Consider the following 15,296-nt stretch of genomic DNA (forward strand, 5'->3'; position numbering starts at 1 on the left):
CCTCATTTATCCCTTCAAGAGTATTTCCTGAAAATTAAAATCTACAGAAATTCAAGTCTAATGTCAACAAGTATCTTCTTTGATCTTGTCAGCTTTCACCCATATGCGTACTAAGTACTAGAGGTTCTAATACTTCTCGTTTTTGGAGATTTTGTAAATCATACTCCGACAAAGTGGAGGACCCATTGTGACACGAATCTTCCAATACCACTAAATATAGTTCAATTGTCAATTTCTGTTTCTAAACAATATTTTATCCTTCAAATGAATAAAATGTAATGATGAACAATTTTTTTTATTATCCTTATTATCATAAATTTAAAAATTACAAAAATATTTTAAAATAAATTAAAAAAAAAAATACTGTAACATTTCACTCTTTTTTACTCATTACGATAAACATACAGGTATTGGACAAAATATAGACATACCAAGAAAAAGTCGCTTAATTGGTATTGAACTTCCACATGCCGAGAAGACAAAATGTGACACGTCATCTCAACTTGGATCTAAAACTTTTAAAAAATGGGCATCGTCCTTCCTTAAGAATTTTTCTCATTCACGTGGCCAGTGAAGATGGAAACTGCTGTTGTAAGCACCTCTCTAGATGGTCCCGGCGATTGGGATGGCCATTTGCATTTCAGGGTAGATTTTTCTGCAGATTATGGAGGTCGGAATTCGATTCCAGGTCCCTTACATGGAAAAGGGCTCTGGTCCAGTGAGGCGTTTCCACCAGAGCCCGTGGCGGTTCTCGACGCTCCTGATATTCCAAAAGACACTGAGTTAGCATGGATGGCAGAAGTTAAATGGGTGTTTAGTTTTAAACCAAACAGCTAAGGTCATGGGGCGTCTGTATATAATGACTGTGAATTGCATGCATCTGTGTGCCTTGTTTGCTTCATTAAAAACCCGAGTTACTAAGTAGGGGATTGAACCACGCCCACCATCCATAAAAATTCTTCCTTTATGATGGGATTCGAACCACCTCATTTTCCACAGGGTATGGATCCTAACCACAATACCACCTGATCTTTTTCTGTTCCTTTCACCTGGTTTCTGAACCCGTAATTTTTCTTCAAACCTCCCAACCCTCAACTAATCCTGGAAAAGCATAGTGTTCAACTAAGTAGGCGTCAAAAAAATTAATAAATGCCTTTATCTGGAATAAATAATCTAATTCCCTTAAATAACAGAGAATAATTTCGAAAATATTCAGAGCTCTCACTTCAGAGAATTTTCAGAAGATATTGAGAATAATCCCTTCGCATACGTTGCAATATTGTGAGCATTACAAGATGATACAGTAAACGCGTACAAAAAAAAAAAAAAATGGTTGTCTGCTAGCCCTTTTGATGTCAACAATTCTTTTAATGTTTCTCCAAATTTCCCATTAATAGAGGCGTTTAGGAAGAGCGGAAGAAAATAAAGGCGGCTGACACATCGTAGTATATTGTGATGCCGTCGGTTGACATGGTCTGATCAATCTTCTCAAACGTTACAAAGTGGCTGGCTACGCGTCTCGTTTGACGTGTGACGTAAAAATTAATGGGCGTCTTATTAATAAATGTAGGGGTTGATGACGAGAGCGCTTAATAAAGGAACAAAGCGAATATGCGAGACCTCATTAATATTTGTCACAATCGGACCCATCGCCGAAACAATAACAGAAACAAAAGTCCGATAACATCAAACAGGAACCGGGCTAATCTCGCAACCCTTTTCCAATTGGAAGGTGTCGCAGTTCGCACCGATTTCAGGTGCCCGTGAACGCAGCTGTCAGGAAGGTGTTCCACGCAGAAATGCGATGATTCATAAGGTTTTAATTCTCAAAGAGATTTGTTATAAATGACATCCCATTGGTGCACCCTTCAAACGAGGCGTCCTCTCTAAATCTCAAGCGTCTTCGCATTCTGCGTTCTTGCTTTCTTCTCTCTGAATGGATTTATTTTTAAACTGCGTGAGAAGGCCCATTGTCAAGATGCAAAAACCATCAGTCCAACGCTGATCATGACTTAATTACAGATTTATTGAGCTTTATACGCGATATTTTAATTTTATCGTTGCATCGGCTATCATTTTCCTTCCATTTTCTTAAGGAAATGTCCTGTAACTTATTCCATCATCAGTAGACGATGTCAAATATGGAATCTATATTTAAAAAAAAAAAAAAAAAAAACCACAAGAGTATCCAACCCAAAATTTAGATTTCGTATGTTGGGCTGCATCCGGTTTTGTTGGAAATATCCAATGAACGGGTCACATCCACCCAAATACACTGAACTGACAGCTGATGCAGAAAGATTCCACAAGGTCGGCAGCCAGCAAAGGAGCATTTAAAATGTCAACCCGTACAGCTCATCTGGCAAGGTATACTTTTATCTTAATTGGTTTTCTAGTCTAATCAAGCATTCGCACGATCCTTCTCTGACAGTCCATCAGCGATTTTCCTTGGCTCGCTGCCTTCCGTCTATTGCCCAACCGATCTTCAGCTATCGAAAGAGCTGCTAAAGCTAATAGCTACCTTCGTCTCTTTTTTTAGAAACAATCTCCCAAATGAACATCTGCTGTAATTACCATTGATCGTTGACAAATGACGAGTTTAAGATGGTTTAACGAAGGTTAATATTAAGTTCGTTGCCTTTACCATGTTATAGCGGTTCTCGAACTTTTATTGTTTTGCGACCTCTCCTCCCGACAACGCCCCTGGTCCTGTGACCTCACTGAAGATCTTCTGTTCTCGCAAAGCACTTCATCTTCAATGATGTGAAGCAACACAACCCAACATAATTCAAATTCAACGTTGAGATTCAATTGTCTGGAACTAGAAAAAACTTTTTTCACGCTTCATTCCTGTTATTTAAAGTACTTTTATCTAAAATGAACAATAGTGTGATAAATAAATTTAAAAACATACTCTTATTATTGAAAAATATATAAATTATATTATTAATTTATTACTTAAATTTTAATTACAAATATATTTTATTTTTAAAAATAAATATTCTGATGTATTAAGTAGTGATCTAAAAAAAAAACTTTTTTTTTTTTTGGTGCCAAAAGACCAAGGAATGAAAATGTTCAACATTTATTTTCGTTTTCAATGGGTCCAGCATGTTGATTTCATCAAAAAATTTCTGATTATAACATCTTTATTTATTCCAAAAGAAAAATCAAATAATTTCAAGTCGTCTGCAAAATACTCGTCTGCAAATAGTCGTCTGCAAAAAAAGACTTTTATTCCGATCTTTATGAGAAATTACAATTTTTTTTTTTTTTTAAATAATAGAAATATATGTACCTTTCACTGAAACATTTGATGAGAAACATTTCGGGGTAAGCAAAGAGCAAAGTCAAGTAAATAAAAGTCTTCATTTGGGCCTTAAATACCTTAAACTGTCACAATGGTGCGTACCAAGTTTAAGAATGAAAAGCTTTTGTTCGTTTGCTATTTTTCTGAATGCTCAGCGATGTTTTCCCGTCGCAAATATTGTCAGAGCCAGACGTGACCTTACAAAGACGTTGAGTTCTTTTCGTCTGCTGAAAAGCTACACTTGAACTCCAATAACAAGTAAACGGATCTTGTACTTTGCCACTCCTTCCTTGTAGCGATCATCCGGAGCCATTTTACTGCCCTGATCTCCGCCTCCTTCAACACATTCACACACACAGCAAGGAACAAACATAAGTTTTGTCTGTTGACGATGAAATCCTGACCAGGATGTTACGCCAAGAATTGGCCATCGGGGGATTAGCATAGCAGGCGTTGAAGGGATCATTATCAAGGGTAATGCATCAACCTTCGTGTATGGTTAGAACATTTGTACATCTTCAATTACATTGTTCATGCATTCTGACGCAACAATGCTATGTTGATTGTTGCGTAAATTCATTTCTGCTGCTCAAGTTTCGTTTTATCTTTTGGAGTTCTTCTGGGAATTCGTTTTTGTTTTAAATCCAGTGGGTACAATTCTTTTTATGATTAAAATTCTTTAATCCAGATGTCATCTTCCGAATCTTAAGTAACACCATGCACTCATACGAAATTTATTTTCTTACCCCTTAAAGAAGACTCTACACGCAAACAGAAGAATCAGATCTGTCCATTATAGAGATTTCTGATGGTCCGTTGTGGGATGATGAAGATCTTTCTTTAACGGAGTAATGGATCGATGTTGGTCTTCGCGAGATGGATTCTTGAGAAAAGCCACTTAGCTAAGAAGGCAAAGGAAGAAAAGGAGTTCGGCGAGAAACATCACTCAAAATGGTACCTTTTATCGGAACACACAGACGCCGAGGACCTCTTTAACTATAGAATCGGCCATGCCACGTGCAGCCCACTTAAGAGGGGATTTAGATTTCTTACACAGTGTAAGATGGCATTCAAGGAGAAGGGCCGACTCATGTTACCGTCAATATTCCAAGGGGCGAGCCACGGCCGAGGCAAAGTCAAATGTTGACCAAAGAAGTCGCTCACAAAGGCTGTTCCAGTGGGGCATCTTTGCAAAACAGAAAGAAAGGACCCGTGGAAGAAAAGATTATTACAAAACTCCTGCCCCCCTCCGAACAGCGCATTGGCCTGAAAAGTGCGCACTCCACTCTCAACAGTTCCCTTGTCGGGACCTTTGTTAACTGTTGCTGTCGCGTTCAAGGCCCACCGACAAAAGACGGAAGCGGAGATGAGTGAATCGCTGGCCCTTACAAAGTACGCGCGGTTTATAGCGGGGAGACGAAAAGCACCCCTGTGTCCCTTTCTGCGACTTTCACCCCTGAAAAATCGGGATGAGAGCGAAAACAAAAAAATAACTTTTCAAAAAGCCGACGGAAAAGCTATGGAAACTGCTCGCGCCAGAACTAATCGCCAGAAGGAGGGCCGAACGCTACAAAACAGTCTTTCACCGCTCCTGTAACCTCACACACACACACGGCGTTCAAGAGGGTACTTACGACATTTGCTTCGCGTGCTAGTTGCCTCCGAGAGATGCACGCCCAGCGAAAACGTTTGCCGCTCTCTCCTGTTCGTGACGTGAGCGCCGCCTACCGCCGGTGACTGACGGACTGCAGACGTAAGGAATTGGCTACCGACTGCCCGGGCAGGCGATGGGCTGGCGATTAGCCAACTGGTGTTCGCTGGATGCGCGAGCAGGGGAGGTGCACCAATAGGTGTGCCCGGACCTGTTTGCTCAACTCCATCGACCAGTCCGCAGCGCAGCCGCCATCGCCGTGTGTAACGACAACACTCAGGTGCGCACGAGCTAAAGAAAGTCACCCCACGCGTTGCGGTGGCTGTTGTTTTTGAAACCCCCTCCCTTCAGTGTGTCTCGTGGGCGCCATGATGATCGCCAGATCGCTCCGAGTGCCCGGCAGAGGTTAAAAGTGTTAAGTCCGACTGTTTGTGTTTGTGTCCGTCGTTCCGCAAGTGCCGAGCAGATGCAGCTAAACGCGTCGTCGCTGTAGGGTCACGACTATGCCGCGACCAGGACGAAACACCTACGGCGATCAGAAGCCACCGTATTCGTACATCTCGTTGACCTTTATGGCGATCCAGAGTTCCCCCGAGAAGATGTTGACCCTGAGCGACATCTACAAGTTCATCATGGACCGCTTCCCGTACTACCGCAAGAACACGCAGCGATGGCAGAACTCGCTCAGGCACAACCTGTCCTTCAACGACTGCTTCATCAAGATCCCGCGGCGACCCGACCGGCCAGGGAAGGGCAGCTACTGGGCGCTGCACCCCGCCTGTGGGGACATGTTCGAGAACGGCAGCTTCCTGAGGCGGCGAAAACGCTTCAAACTGCCGAAGCCCCTGAAAGACGCTACGGCCGCCGCTCTGGCCGAACTGAAGCACATGGAAACGGCAACCCAGAACGCTGTTCAAGAACAAGCGAAGATGAGGCTGACGGCTCTGGCGGCTGCACCCAGTCACCTTCAACCTCTCGGTGACAGCGTCCACCCGACTGCCACGACCTACAAGCAGCCGTTCACCATCGAGAACCTCATCGGAAACGACCACAAAAGTGTCCTACCTCCGCCTCCGTTGCCCGGTCAGCCCCTACTCCCTCAGCCGATGTTGCCTCGTTCCTTGGCGGCCTTCCCCACCTCCCTGTCGTGCGTGTCCGTCGGCGCCTGGCCTTCAGCGTACACGTCCAACGTCATGACCTTTGCACAGCCTGGTGTCCCGGGTCCGGACTTCCCCCACTTATTTAACACGATGGCCCACACCAAGCCTACCGTGACCCCCGTCATGAGCTTACCTTTTCCGACTATCCATCGAACCGTCCCCGGCTCGGTACCGTTCTCTCTGCCGTCAATGCCGATGAGGCCGAACTTTCTGCACGCATTTCCAACGCTCCCAGACCATCCTGGCTTTATTGGAACTGCCATGCTGCCCTCTGTGACGTGTACTACTTGCTCTCCTCCAGCTCGGGTCGACTCCGTGTCCAGCGATGTTTCCTCCAAATCCGTTGATGTCGTGTCGGACGATTCTTCGAAGTAAATTCGTCTGCTGAACTTCAAATCGCCGTTTGCCGATCGTCTGGACCTCGACACAAACAGTTCTGTGTTCCGAACAGTCCACGAGGTCCTCCCCAACCCCGATACAGGAGAGAGAGAGAAAAAGAGAAAATGCTGCTCCCCTGGTTGTAAAGAAGACACGAGAAAACCCCAAACAAACAAACAAACAAACAAAAACAGTGTGTTCAGGTGGGTGTAGTAGCAGTTATGGAAGTTAGGCTTAACCGATGTTTGGTTATCATTTAATGTTTGCCAGTGATTTTTCATTATTTTATTTTATATTTTATTTTTTTCTTCCAATCCCATTCTGAAAGTTGGTAGTTGATGGGTTTCTATAAATTGTTTAATACCAGTGTAGTGCAGACACTGGACTGTATTAGTGTATTTAAAAAAAAATTAATAATTAATCTTTTAAACCAAGTCAACTGTCCATTTAAACTAAGGTCCGGAGCTTAGATGAATGGGGTTTGGACAGGCGTACAGCTAGCAATAATCTGCAGTATACGATGAATTTTGTTTATTAAAAATAAATAAATAAATAAAATACAAAATGCTGTTGATAGTAGTCGAACTAAACCTTTTTCTAGCTTTATCTTGGACTGACAGTTTACCTTACACTGTGAGTGATTCTTTGCATCGATGAAGATGTCTCCTCTGTAGACCTCCTGAACTTTGACCGTAAAATGGACTTATAACTGTCCAAATTTTGTGTAAATACCTCTATGGACGCATTGTTCCTTTACTCTGACTCTGAGCCAAAAGCTTATGGTTTAAAAAAAAAAAAATGTCAACGGTGTCAGAGGTTATCCGTAAACTACACACATCCGAGCCTGTTATGACAATAACGTAATGTGAGATATGTCTAAAAACAGTGTATATAGTTTGTGTCTCGTGGACTGTACAATAAAACTTTTTTTGTCATTTCATTGCTATATCAGACTCTTTTATTTCTAAGGCTATCTCACCTCTGAACACTTGAGCCAAAAAAATAAAAAAAAAATTCAAAAAAATTGGCTCTTTTAGCTGTTCAGAATTCTGGCTATAAACACACCACCATAATTTTTAATGGGAATTAGGCTTAGCCGAAATTAAAATAAATGTATTGACTAGAGCTCTGTCAGTTTCAATTGTTACGTCACAGAGAAGCAGAAGACTTTTTTTTTTCTCTCTTCCTAATTAAACTTGAAACGTAACAATGCCAGTCTCTCAGCATTTAATACTGAATCATCATCCATGTTAAAACAATTAAAGTGAACTGTAAATGTACATTTTTCATTGTCATGATATTTGATTGTTAAATAACGTCTTCTGCTTAGACAATCGTATGTTGTTTATCGTGATATTTTGTATATCGTATTAAATGGAATAAATATAGTTTATTTGTAACTTTTATTTACTTTCAAAATTCGTTTGCTTAGCCTGACTGTTAGCACGTTAGCCCCTCAGGCAATGTATACAAGGTTTATTTTCCTTTGAAAAATAAAGATAAAAACTGTCATTTTTGTCGAATTATGTTTCCTAAGTGCTTTTATGTATTTCGAAACGTACTCGTAAGCCTAGCGTTATTCCGTGAACGAATCGTTTTAAGTGCAAGTGGACGGTCTCTGCCCATACGACGTCCCCTTTCTATTTAAGGTCTCATTCAACAAAAGAACACATTTAGAAGAGTGTGGCTGTCACAATGTCGCTTTTGGTGACATCGGGTTCAACGATCGCATTTCAAAACGTATTCATATGGAAATCCTCCTCCCAACAATAATTTTCTTTCATATCTATGCCATTCTGTTACAGAATTGGTTCTCTTTATTTATTCTACGTTTATGAAAAGAACCAATTCTAAACGTTTGGCACAGCAATAATAATAATAATAAATTATTAATAAAAGTTTAAAGAACAGAAGTTGTGTCTCAATGGTGTCACTAGCTCCAGACGAACATGTTCTCATTGTTGGACGCACGTGCAGCACTAGAAAAAGCGTGTAAAGAGGAGCAGACGACGCTTTTTGTGTAATGTAAATAATTGAAAAGATCAACTGCTGGAAGATTGAACAATTGGAGGTTTGCAAAATGGGGGAAAGACTTTATTGGAGGGGGGCGAAGGATGTCTGCCTGAAGGCTGTGGACCAATTTTACTATAGAGAAATACTAGGCTAGAGGGGGCCCCTACTAGTTCTGTTTAATTGCGATCTTTAAAAGACGTTAATTTTCGCATCATAGCAGTGAAGGAAATCTTAGCCAAGACATTATCTCTTTCTCAAGAAGCTATCGTCCAACGTCTGCACTGTTTCAAATCCCAACCATCGGAGGTTTCCTAACTGTCGTAATCTTTCACTTGGGGGCGTGTTGTTGGAGACGTTTCCTGTAAATCATTATAAATCTAAGCGCTTGTAATTTTATTTCCACTTCCCCCAGCTACTAAAAACGTTTTCAGTGGCGATGCTTTATGAGCAGGGGCTGCCGTTCTTTGGCATTGCTCTTTCCCCTTGCTTCAGGTGCGTGCAAACATTCCCCCCACTTTTATGAACACCATTAGGCCCAACACCTGTAGACTTTATTGTCTCCTGCTGTTAATTACCCCCTTTCACAAACGGGAGCATTGGCAGTATGTACAAGAAGTAGGAGGGGACCAGGTGTGTAGATCATTGTTACCGCTGTGTGTGTAAAATCCCAGCCCGGTTTCACTTTACACCTTGAAATCGCTCCTGCATCGACAAGTTCCCTCGCTGGGTATATTTTAACTTCAATGGAAACCAGCCATTGTCATGGTATCAGACTATGACAATCCAGATTGTCAAAACCTAGTTCCTACGTAACAATATACAATATTCATTATGACGTCACTATGCAAATCGACGTAACGTACGTAACAATATTTTTATATAAAATTTCACTCTAACAATGTCTGCTGACTATTCATTGAGTGTGCAATCCATGGATATCATCTGAGAGTGTCTCTTTAAGTACATTTTAAGTAATTTGGCCAGTGCCACACGGGCAGGACATTTCATTTTTATTCTAGTATCGTTTTAGAGGCAAAAATCAAATTTTATTTATCGTATGCTTGCAAATGATTCTAAATGACATCGTCTGCTTCGAATAATTCTAAATGAAATCGTCTGCTTACAAATAATTCTAAATGAAATCGTCTGTTTGCTAATAATTCTAAATGAAATCGTCTGTTTGCAAATAATTCTAAATTAAATCGTCTGCTTTCTAAAAATTCTAAATAAATCGTCTGCATGCAAACAATTTTAAATTTACAGTCCATTTCCAATTATTATTAGGCTTAGTAAAGTTGGCCACGCAGTAAAAGAGCTGATGTGGATATTTACTTTAAATTGTAGGCTCTCTATCTTTATAAATATTGATAGGAAAAAATCTTGCGTACAAATTAGGTAGACGATTGTTCTTTCCACGTAGAAATGCAAACGAAAGTTATACATTACTATAAATTACCAAAGTATAAGACAGCCCACTCTAATCATAATAATGGTTACAAAAGAGCGGCTGTTTTCTGAATATAACTATGATTAATGTGGATTGGAGGAGTTCTAATGGTGCTTTCATTCTGTGTATTTTCTTAACGTATTGAATGATAGAAAAGTTAGAGCAAAGAGAAAGATATTTAGATATATAACTGAACAAATACGTTATGTCGGGTTCAGCCTAATGGCTAAATGTAACCCAAGTATTAGTTCTGTTTGCTAATTTGAAGTACATATCAGAATCTTTGTTTATCTTAGCCTGGTGCATTCATTGGTGCATAACGAGCTATTGAGAATGATCATCGTACCATTCTCTGTACCGGAAAGAAAATAAATCAGAAGTCAGTCTAGGTAATAGATCTGGGATAAAAGATGTGGTAATAGATCTTCTTTTTATTTTTAATAAAAATATAAATAAATAGTATCGTCTGCCGGTACAAGAGAGATGTTTTGGCGATTATCTGATCGTTCTAAAATAGGAAACAAGCTGTTTAATTTCTTATAAAATTTATTTTAATAATTTCTTCGAACTGAAACAAAAACTATGCCAAAGATAAAACTATTTAGTGTTATCATTCATTACAACAGAACTTCTATGTATGAGATCTGTGTACTAATGAAATCGTCTGCTTACAAATAATTCTAAATGAAATCGTCTGCTTACAAATAATTCTAAATGAAATCGTCTGCTTACGAATAATTCTAAATGAAATCGTCTGCTTACGAATAATTCTAAATTAAATCGTCTGCTCACCAATAATTCTAAATGAAATCGTCTGCTCACCAATAATTCTAAATGAAATCGTCTGCTTACCAATAATTCTAAATGAAATCGTCTGCTTACCAATAATTCTAAATGAAATTGTCTGCTTACCAATAATTCTAAATAAATCGTCCGTGTGCAAACAATTCTAAATATATGTTTCACTTCCAATTATTATTAGGCTTAGTAAAGTTAACAACACAGCAAAGGCCGGGATTTATATCAATAGCTGTGGAGCCGTATATTTAACTGGAGCATGGACAGTTGTGATTTAAGCGTAGTGAGCAATCCAGAATTAAATTTGGCAAGGTTTGTAGAAGGTAGGCCTAATTGTGTTTGCAAAATTTTATTTACATCCTTAAAAACAATCGTAAACTGCTGGAACTGCGCGAGTTTCAGCAGTTTATTATGCAGAAAGCGCATCTTCCGCGCCACCGTCGTGGCCTATTGAACTTTCAGCAGTTTTAGAGTTATTGAACTAGAATAACTTAAAGGCCAAGTTATTTATATTGTTCATTTCTAGAAAAATGTATTTCAACTGCAAAAATACAAACATCTCGTATTAAAAAGATTACAGTAAGAATCTTAGATTCTTTACTCAGCCTTCTTACTACTATAATTGCCTTTAATGGCTTATCAGGAGACTGAGGCTACCGGCCTCGGTATAACAGGAGATATAAAAATAACAGGAGACTGAGGTTACTGCCTAACCATCATCTGTCAATTATAAAAACAAAACTGAATACATCTTACATCCGACGTTGGATCACCAATACAAAGTTAATCGGTTGTTGGTCGTTCTCAGACATTTCCTTCGTGAGAACACCCAGACAGTATGGTTTAAGGTCATCGCATTTCCTTATTTCTACAGTAAATTCTGACTCTTTTTTCCTATAGCAAACAATAGATGTCGTTAAGGAAGCTGGCTGAATGCCCAGGTCGCCAACCGCTGCGAACACTTGTTTATATTGATGTCTCCTTTCCTAAATGAACTGAACAGGTATAATAAAAACGCGCTCTAAAGTTTGCTGTCCTACGGTTAAGAAAATTGTCTTTAATAAAATGATCTTAAGAAAGATACAACATTTCTGATTTGAGATCTTTCTATATACTTTACTTTGGTAGACTACGAACTGCTATTCAGCCCAGTAATATTCAAAGTTTATCTTTTAGGCCAGCTTTTTCAGAAGTTCATGAATTATTCTGAAACTTTTAAGCTAACAGAGCTGAAAAAGATTATCAGTAGTCGGCAGACTATGAACTTTCAAAAGAACCAATCTTTAACTTTAAGAACCGATCTTAGAAGTTAATCAATAGTTCCTATATTATTCTAGAACTTTTAGGCCAACAGAGATGAGAAATTTATCAGTAGTTCATGCATTTTTTGTGGAACTTTTAGGCCAATAATGGTTAGGAGCCGATAGATTTGTACTATATATTCTTTAAGAGGCTGCGCTCTTCTATTAATTTTATACACAGATAGACAAATACATGATAGACAGAGAGGAAATATTGACAGAGAGGAAGTATGTATTCCTACCTTCGTCGAAGTCATGCGTAGCATTCAGTTTGCCTTTCTGTTCACTCTTTCGCGCATTTCGTGATTGGTTTATTTTTTAAAAAAAAAAATTTAAAACTGCGGAAGTGCCTTATTAGTCACGAGTTGACTCGAATGTAACAGAGGATGGATAAAAGAGTATTTCCTTGTAATCTAAGTGGTACACGGGTTCAGTACAGCAAACATATGTTGACGCAGAAAAACACGACAATAAAGAGTTGTGTCATCCGATGTATGTGGACCATTATTAACAGTACAATAATACCTTTCCGGATTTCATATCGTGCTTGGCTATCAAACAGCCGGAATTCCTGGAGTTTTGCAACTTCATGAATATTTCTGTATACCCTCTTATTGACTGGGACGTTGAGGAGAGAAAGAGATGAGCGCGGATTGGATGTAAGGGAAAGTAGAAAGGCACACCAATTTTTTTAACCAATGTATGCAAAGCGAAAAATATCTCAAAGGAATAATTTAGGCTATGCCTAAAATTTATACAATCCCAGCTCACCTTTAAGGCAAACAATATTCAAAGGTTTATCAGAAGTTTGCCAAGAGTTCATACGTTATTCCGGGACTTAGAGATGCACGAACTATAAGTTCATATATCATCCCTTTTAGGCCTGATAGTTCATGGAAGTCTAACACGAGTTCAACCGTCAGTTTGGACTTTTAGGGTGATGATAGCTCTGAGTTTGTAGACGGAATGAAACCCTGCTTACAAAATTTTGCTCAAACAGGGACAAATGTTGGCATCCGATGGATAATTGCTGAATTTGAAGGCCCAGTTCAATCGATTAGGTGCACAAACTGTGAATCACATAAGCCAAAGTAATGAGCTACGTATTAGATCCGTCTATCTGTTTCTCGGTAGCGATACAGATGCATTACATGCGTTGAACACTGGCCAAGGGATCATAAATGGTAAATGGACATAGATGTGACACGGCGTGTAGCATTTATACGATAAATGGGGTAATTAACAATTACCATTCCTTAACAAGCTTGCACACTCTTCTCTGTCATCTCCTCATTAGGCTGTAGAAATTCGGCTTGTAGGTTGAATGAATCAACAGCCCCGAATTCAACATTGAGTAGGTCAAATGTCATTATTTTGAAGACAAAATAATACTGTTTTATCTGTCATAATTAATAAAAATTTTAAAAAAATAAAGAGTTCCCAGCGATCAATAGTTGAAACTTCAGTATACAAAGTTTTAGGCCAAAACTGCTCAGAAGTTTTTAAATAGTTCATAGATTATCCGTGAAATTTTAAACCTATTCGATTTCCACATCAGGATTATAGTTTGGCAAAGAGAAAAACAGTTCGGAACGACCAATAGCTGGCACATTATTAACATAAAACTTTCCATAATATAATTTTCCATTATATTATGGAAAGTTTTAGGTCAAACTGCTCGGTTCGTTTTTCATTTTTAGGCTAAAACTTCTCAGTTTCATTTTAACACATTATTCGAGAACTTTTAGGCCGACAGTATCTGGAGTTTTAAGCAATACTTCTCACATTGGTCTTGAACTTCAAGGGCCACAAAAGTTTACAGTCGGAATGAACTACTTCAGGCAACAGAGAAACAGAAGTACTGTAGTCAGCAGCAAAGACTTACAGGCAGTTTTAGGCCAAAATTGTTTAGAAGTTTATTCGAGAGCTTCTGGGCCAATAATATATAGAGTTTGAGCAATAGTTCATACATTAATCTCGAAATTCATGGGCCACAAAAGTTTGCAGTCGGAATGAACTACTTCAGGCACTAGAGCAACAAAAAATACTGTAGTTAGCAGGAAAAACATAGGCAGATTTAGGCCAAAATTGTCTAGACGTTTTCACAGATTATTCGAGAACTTCTGGGCCAATAATATATAGACTTTTCAGCAATAGTTCATACATTAATCTCGAAATTCATGGGCCACAAAAGTATGCAGTCGGAATGAATTACTGCAATAGTGAAACAAATCGCATGTCATGGGCTGAACGCTTCTTACCATGGAATACCTGTTTGGAAGAGAGGAGAATTTCTAAAAAATGGCAGATAGACGAGCGATGAGAAGGCGAAGAGAGCAGTAAATAGGTGTGCAATTTCGGGTGTATATCCGTACCAACACGGTACGAGCATTTCGTGATCACCGCCATGGTAAAAGATGTATCCACCCCAATGAGAGATGTTTCTTGGAGGGGGGGAGACTTTGTAACCGACCGTGGAAGTGAATGAAGTTCTAGAAGTGAGTGGAAACACCTGCTGTAGGGGTGTATTACTACAGGTGCGGTGGATAATCCGTCTTCGTCAGATATATGTACGGCTCTTGCATGTTTTACTTTGTTTGTGGGTAAAATGGCGAGAATAGAAAGAAAGAGTGAGATTAAGTTGAGTTGGTAATCAGTCATAAAAGTCCATTCCTAACCTCTTGAACTCATGGAACTTGTCCTCTTCTTTCTAGGTTTAATTGTAAATGCTGTTCTTTCCTTTTCACACTCTCTAGATTATTACTGTGATCTATCTCAATACAGTTGGTGAGTGATAGACTCTTCTACGATCTCCCTGGATATCCCATATAGATTAACCTTTATTTCACCTCATAATTAGGATCAGCCCTGCCATTATTTACAACTGAGCTGTCTCACTGCTGAATATTAGTGTTAATGTCTGTATAGTAGCAATAACGACTACAATCCTTGTATGTATATTATTATTTCTCTCTCTCTCGCTCTGGTGGAAATTACAGAATCTTTCATTTATCGAGAAAAGAACAAACTATGATCATTCATCTTCTCTCTTCATTTGGGTCTTTATATTAATTCAAATGAATACGACGCCGAAATCAATTCTGTTTATTACTTCCCGATTGTACTTTTATGACAGGGACTCTCATATACACAGTTTTTAATAGCACAAAGTATTGATCAGAAAGACAAAGTACATACTGTCTGCGTGACAAAGAGGGCTGCGAAAGACACGTTTATT

At 39.2% G+C, this 15,296-nt stretch overlaps 1 protein-coding gene across 1 annotated transcript; it reads left to right on the plus strand.

Moving 5' to 3' along the window:
- The first annotated feature begins 5,333 nt into the window (after window positions 1-5,333).
- LOC150091564 (forkhead box protein B1-like) lies at window positions 5,334-6,565 on the plus strand. The gene has a single exon (XM_090384585.1). The coding sequence runs from the start codon at window positions 5,465-5,467 to the stop codon at window positions 6,494-6,496; it is 1,032 nt and encodes a 343-aa protein (XP_090240711.1). The 5' UTR covers window positions 5,334-5,464; the 3' UTR covers window positions 6,497-6,565.
- Window positions 6,566-15,296: the final 8,731 nt, after the last annotated feature.

The sequence above is a fragment of the Mastigoproctus giganteus genome, chromosome 1, assembly GCF_048544385.1.
Source record: "Mastigoproctus giganteus isolate SK-2022 chromosome 1, ASM4854438v1, whole genome shotgun sequence".
Classification (NCBI taxonomy): domain Eukaryota; kingdom Metazoa; phylum Arthropoda; class Arachnida; order Uropygi; family Thelyphonidae; genus Mastigoproctus; species Mastigoproctus giganteus.

Coding starts and splice junctions, on each gene's coding strand:
- LOC150091564 (XM_090384585.1), top strand. CDS start 5,465: ATGCCGCGACCAGGACGAAACACCTACGGCGATCAGAAGCCACCGTAT.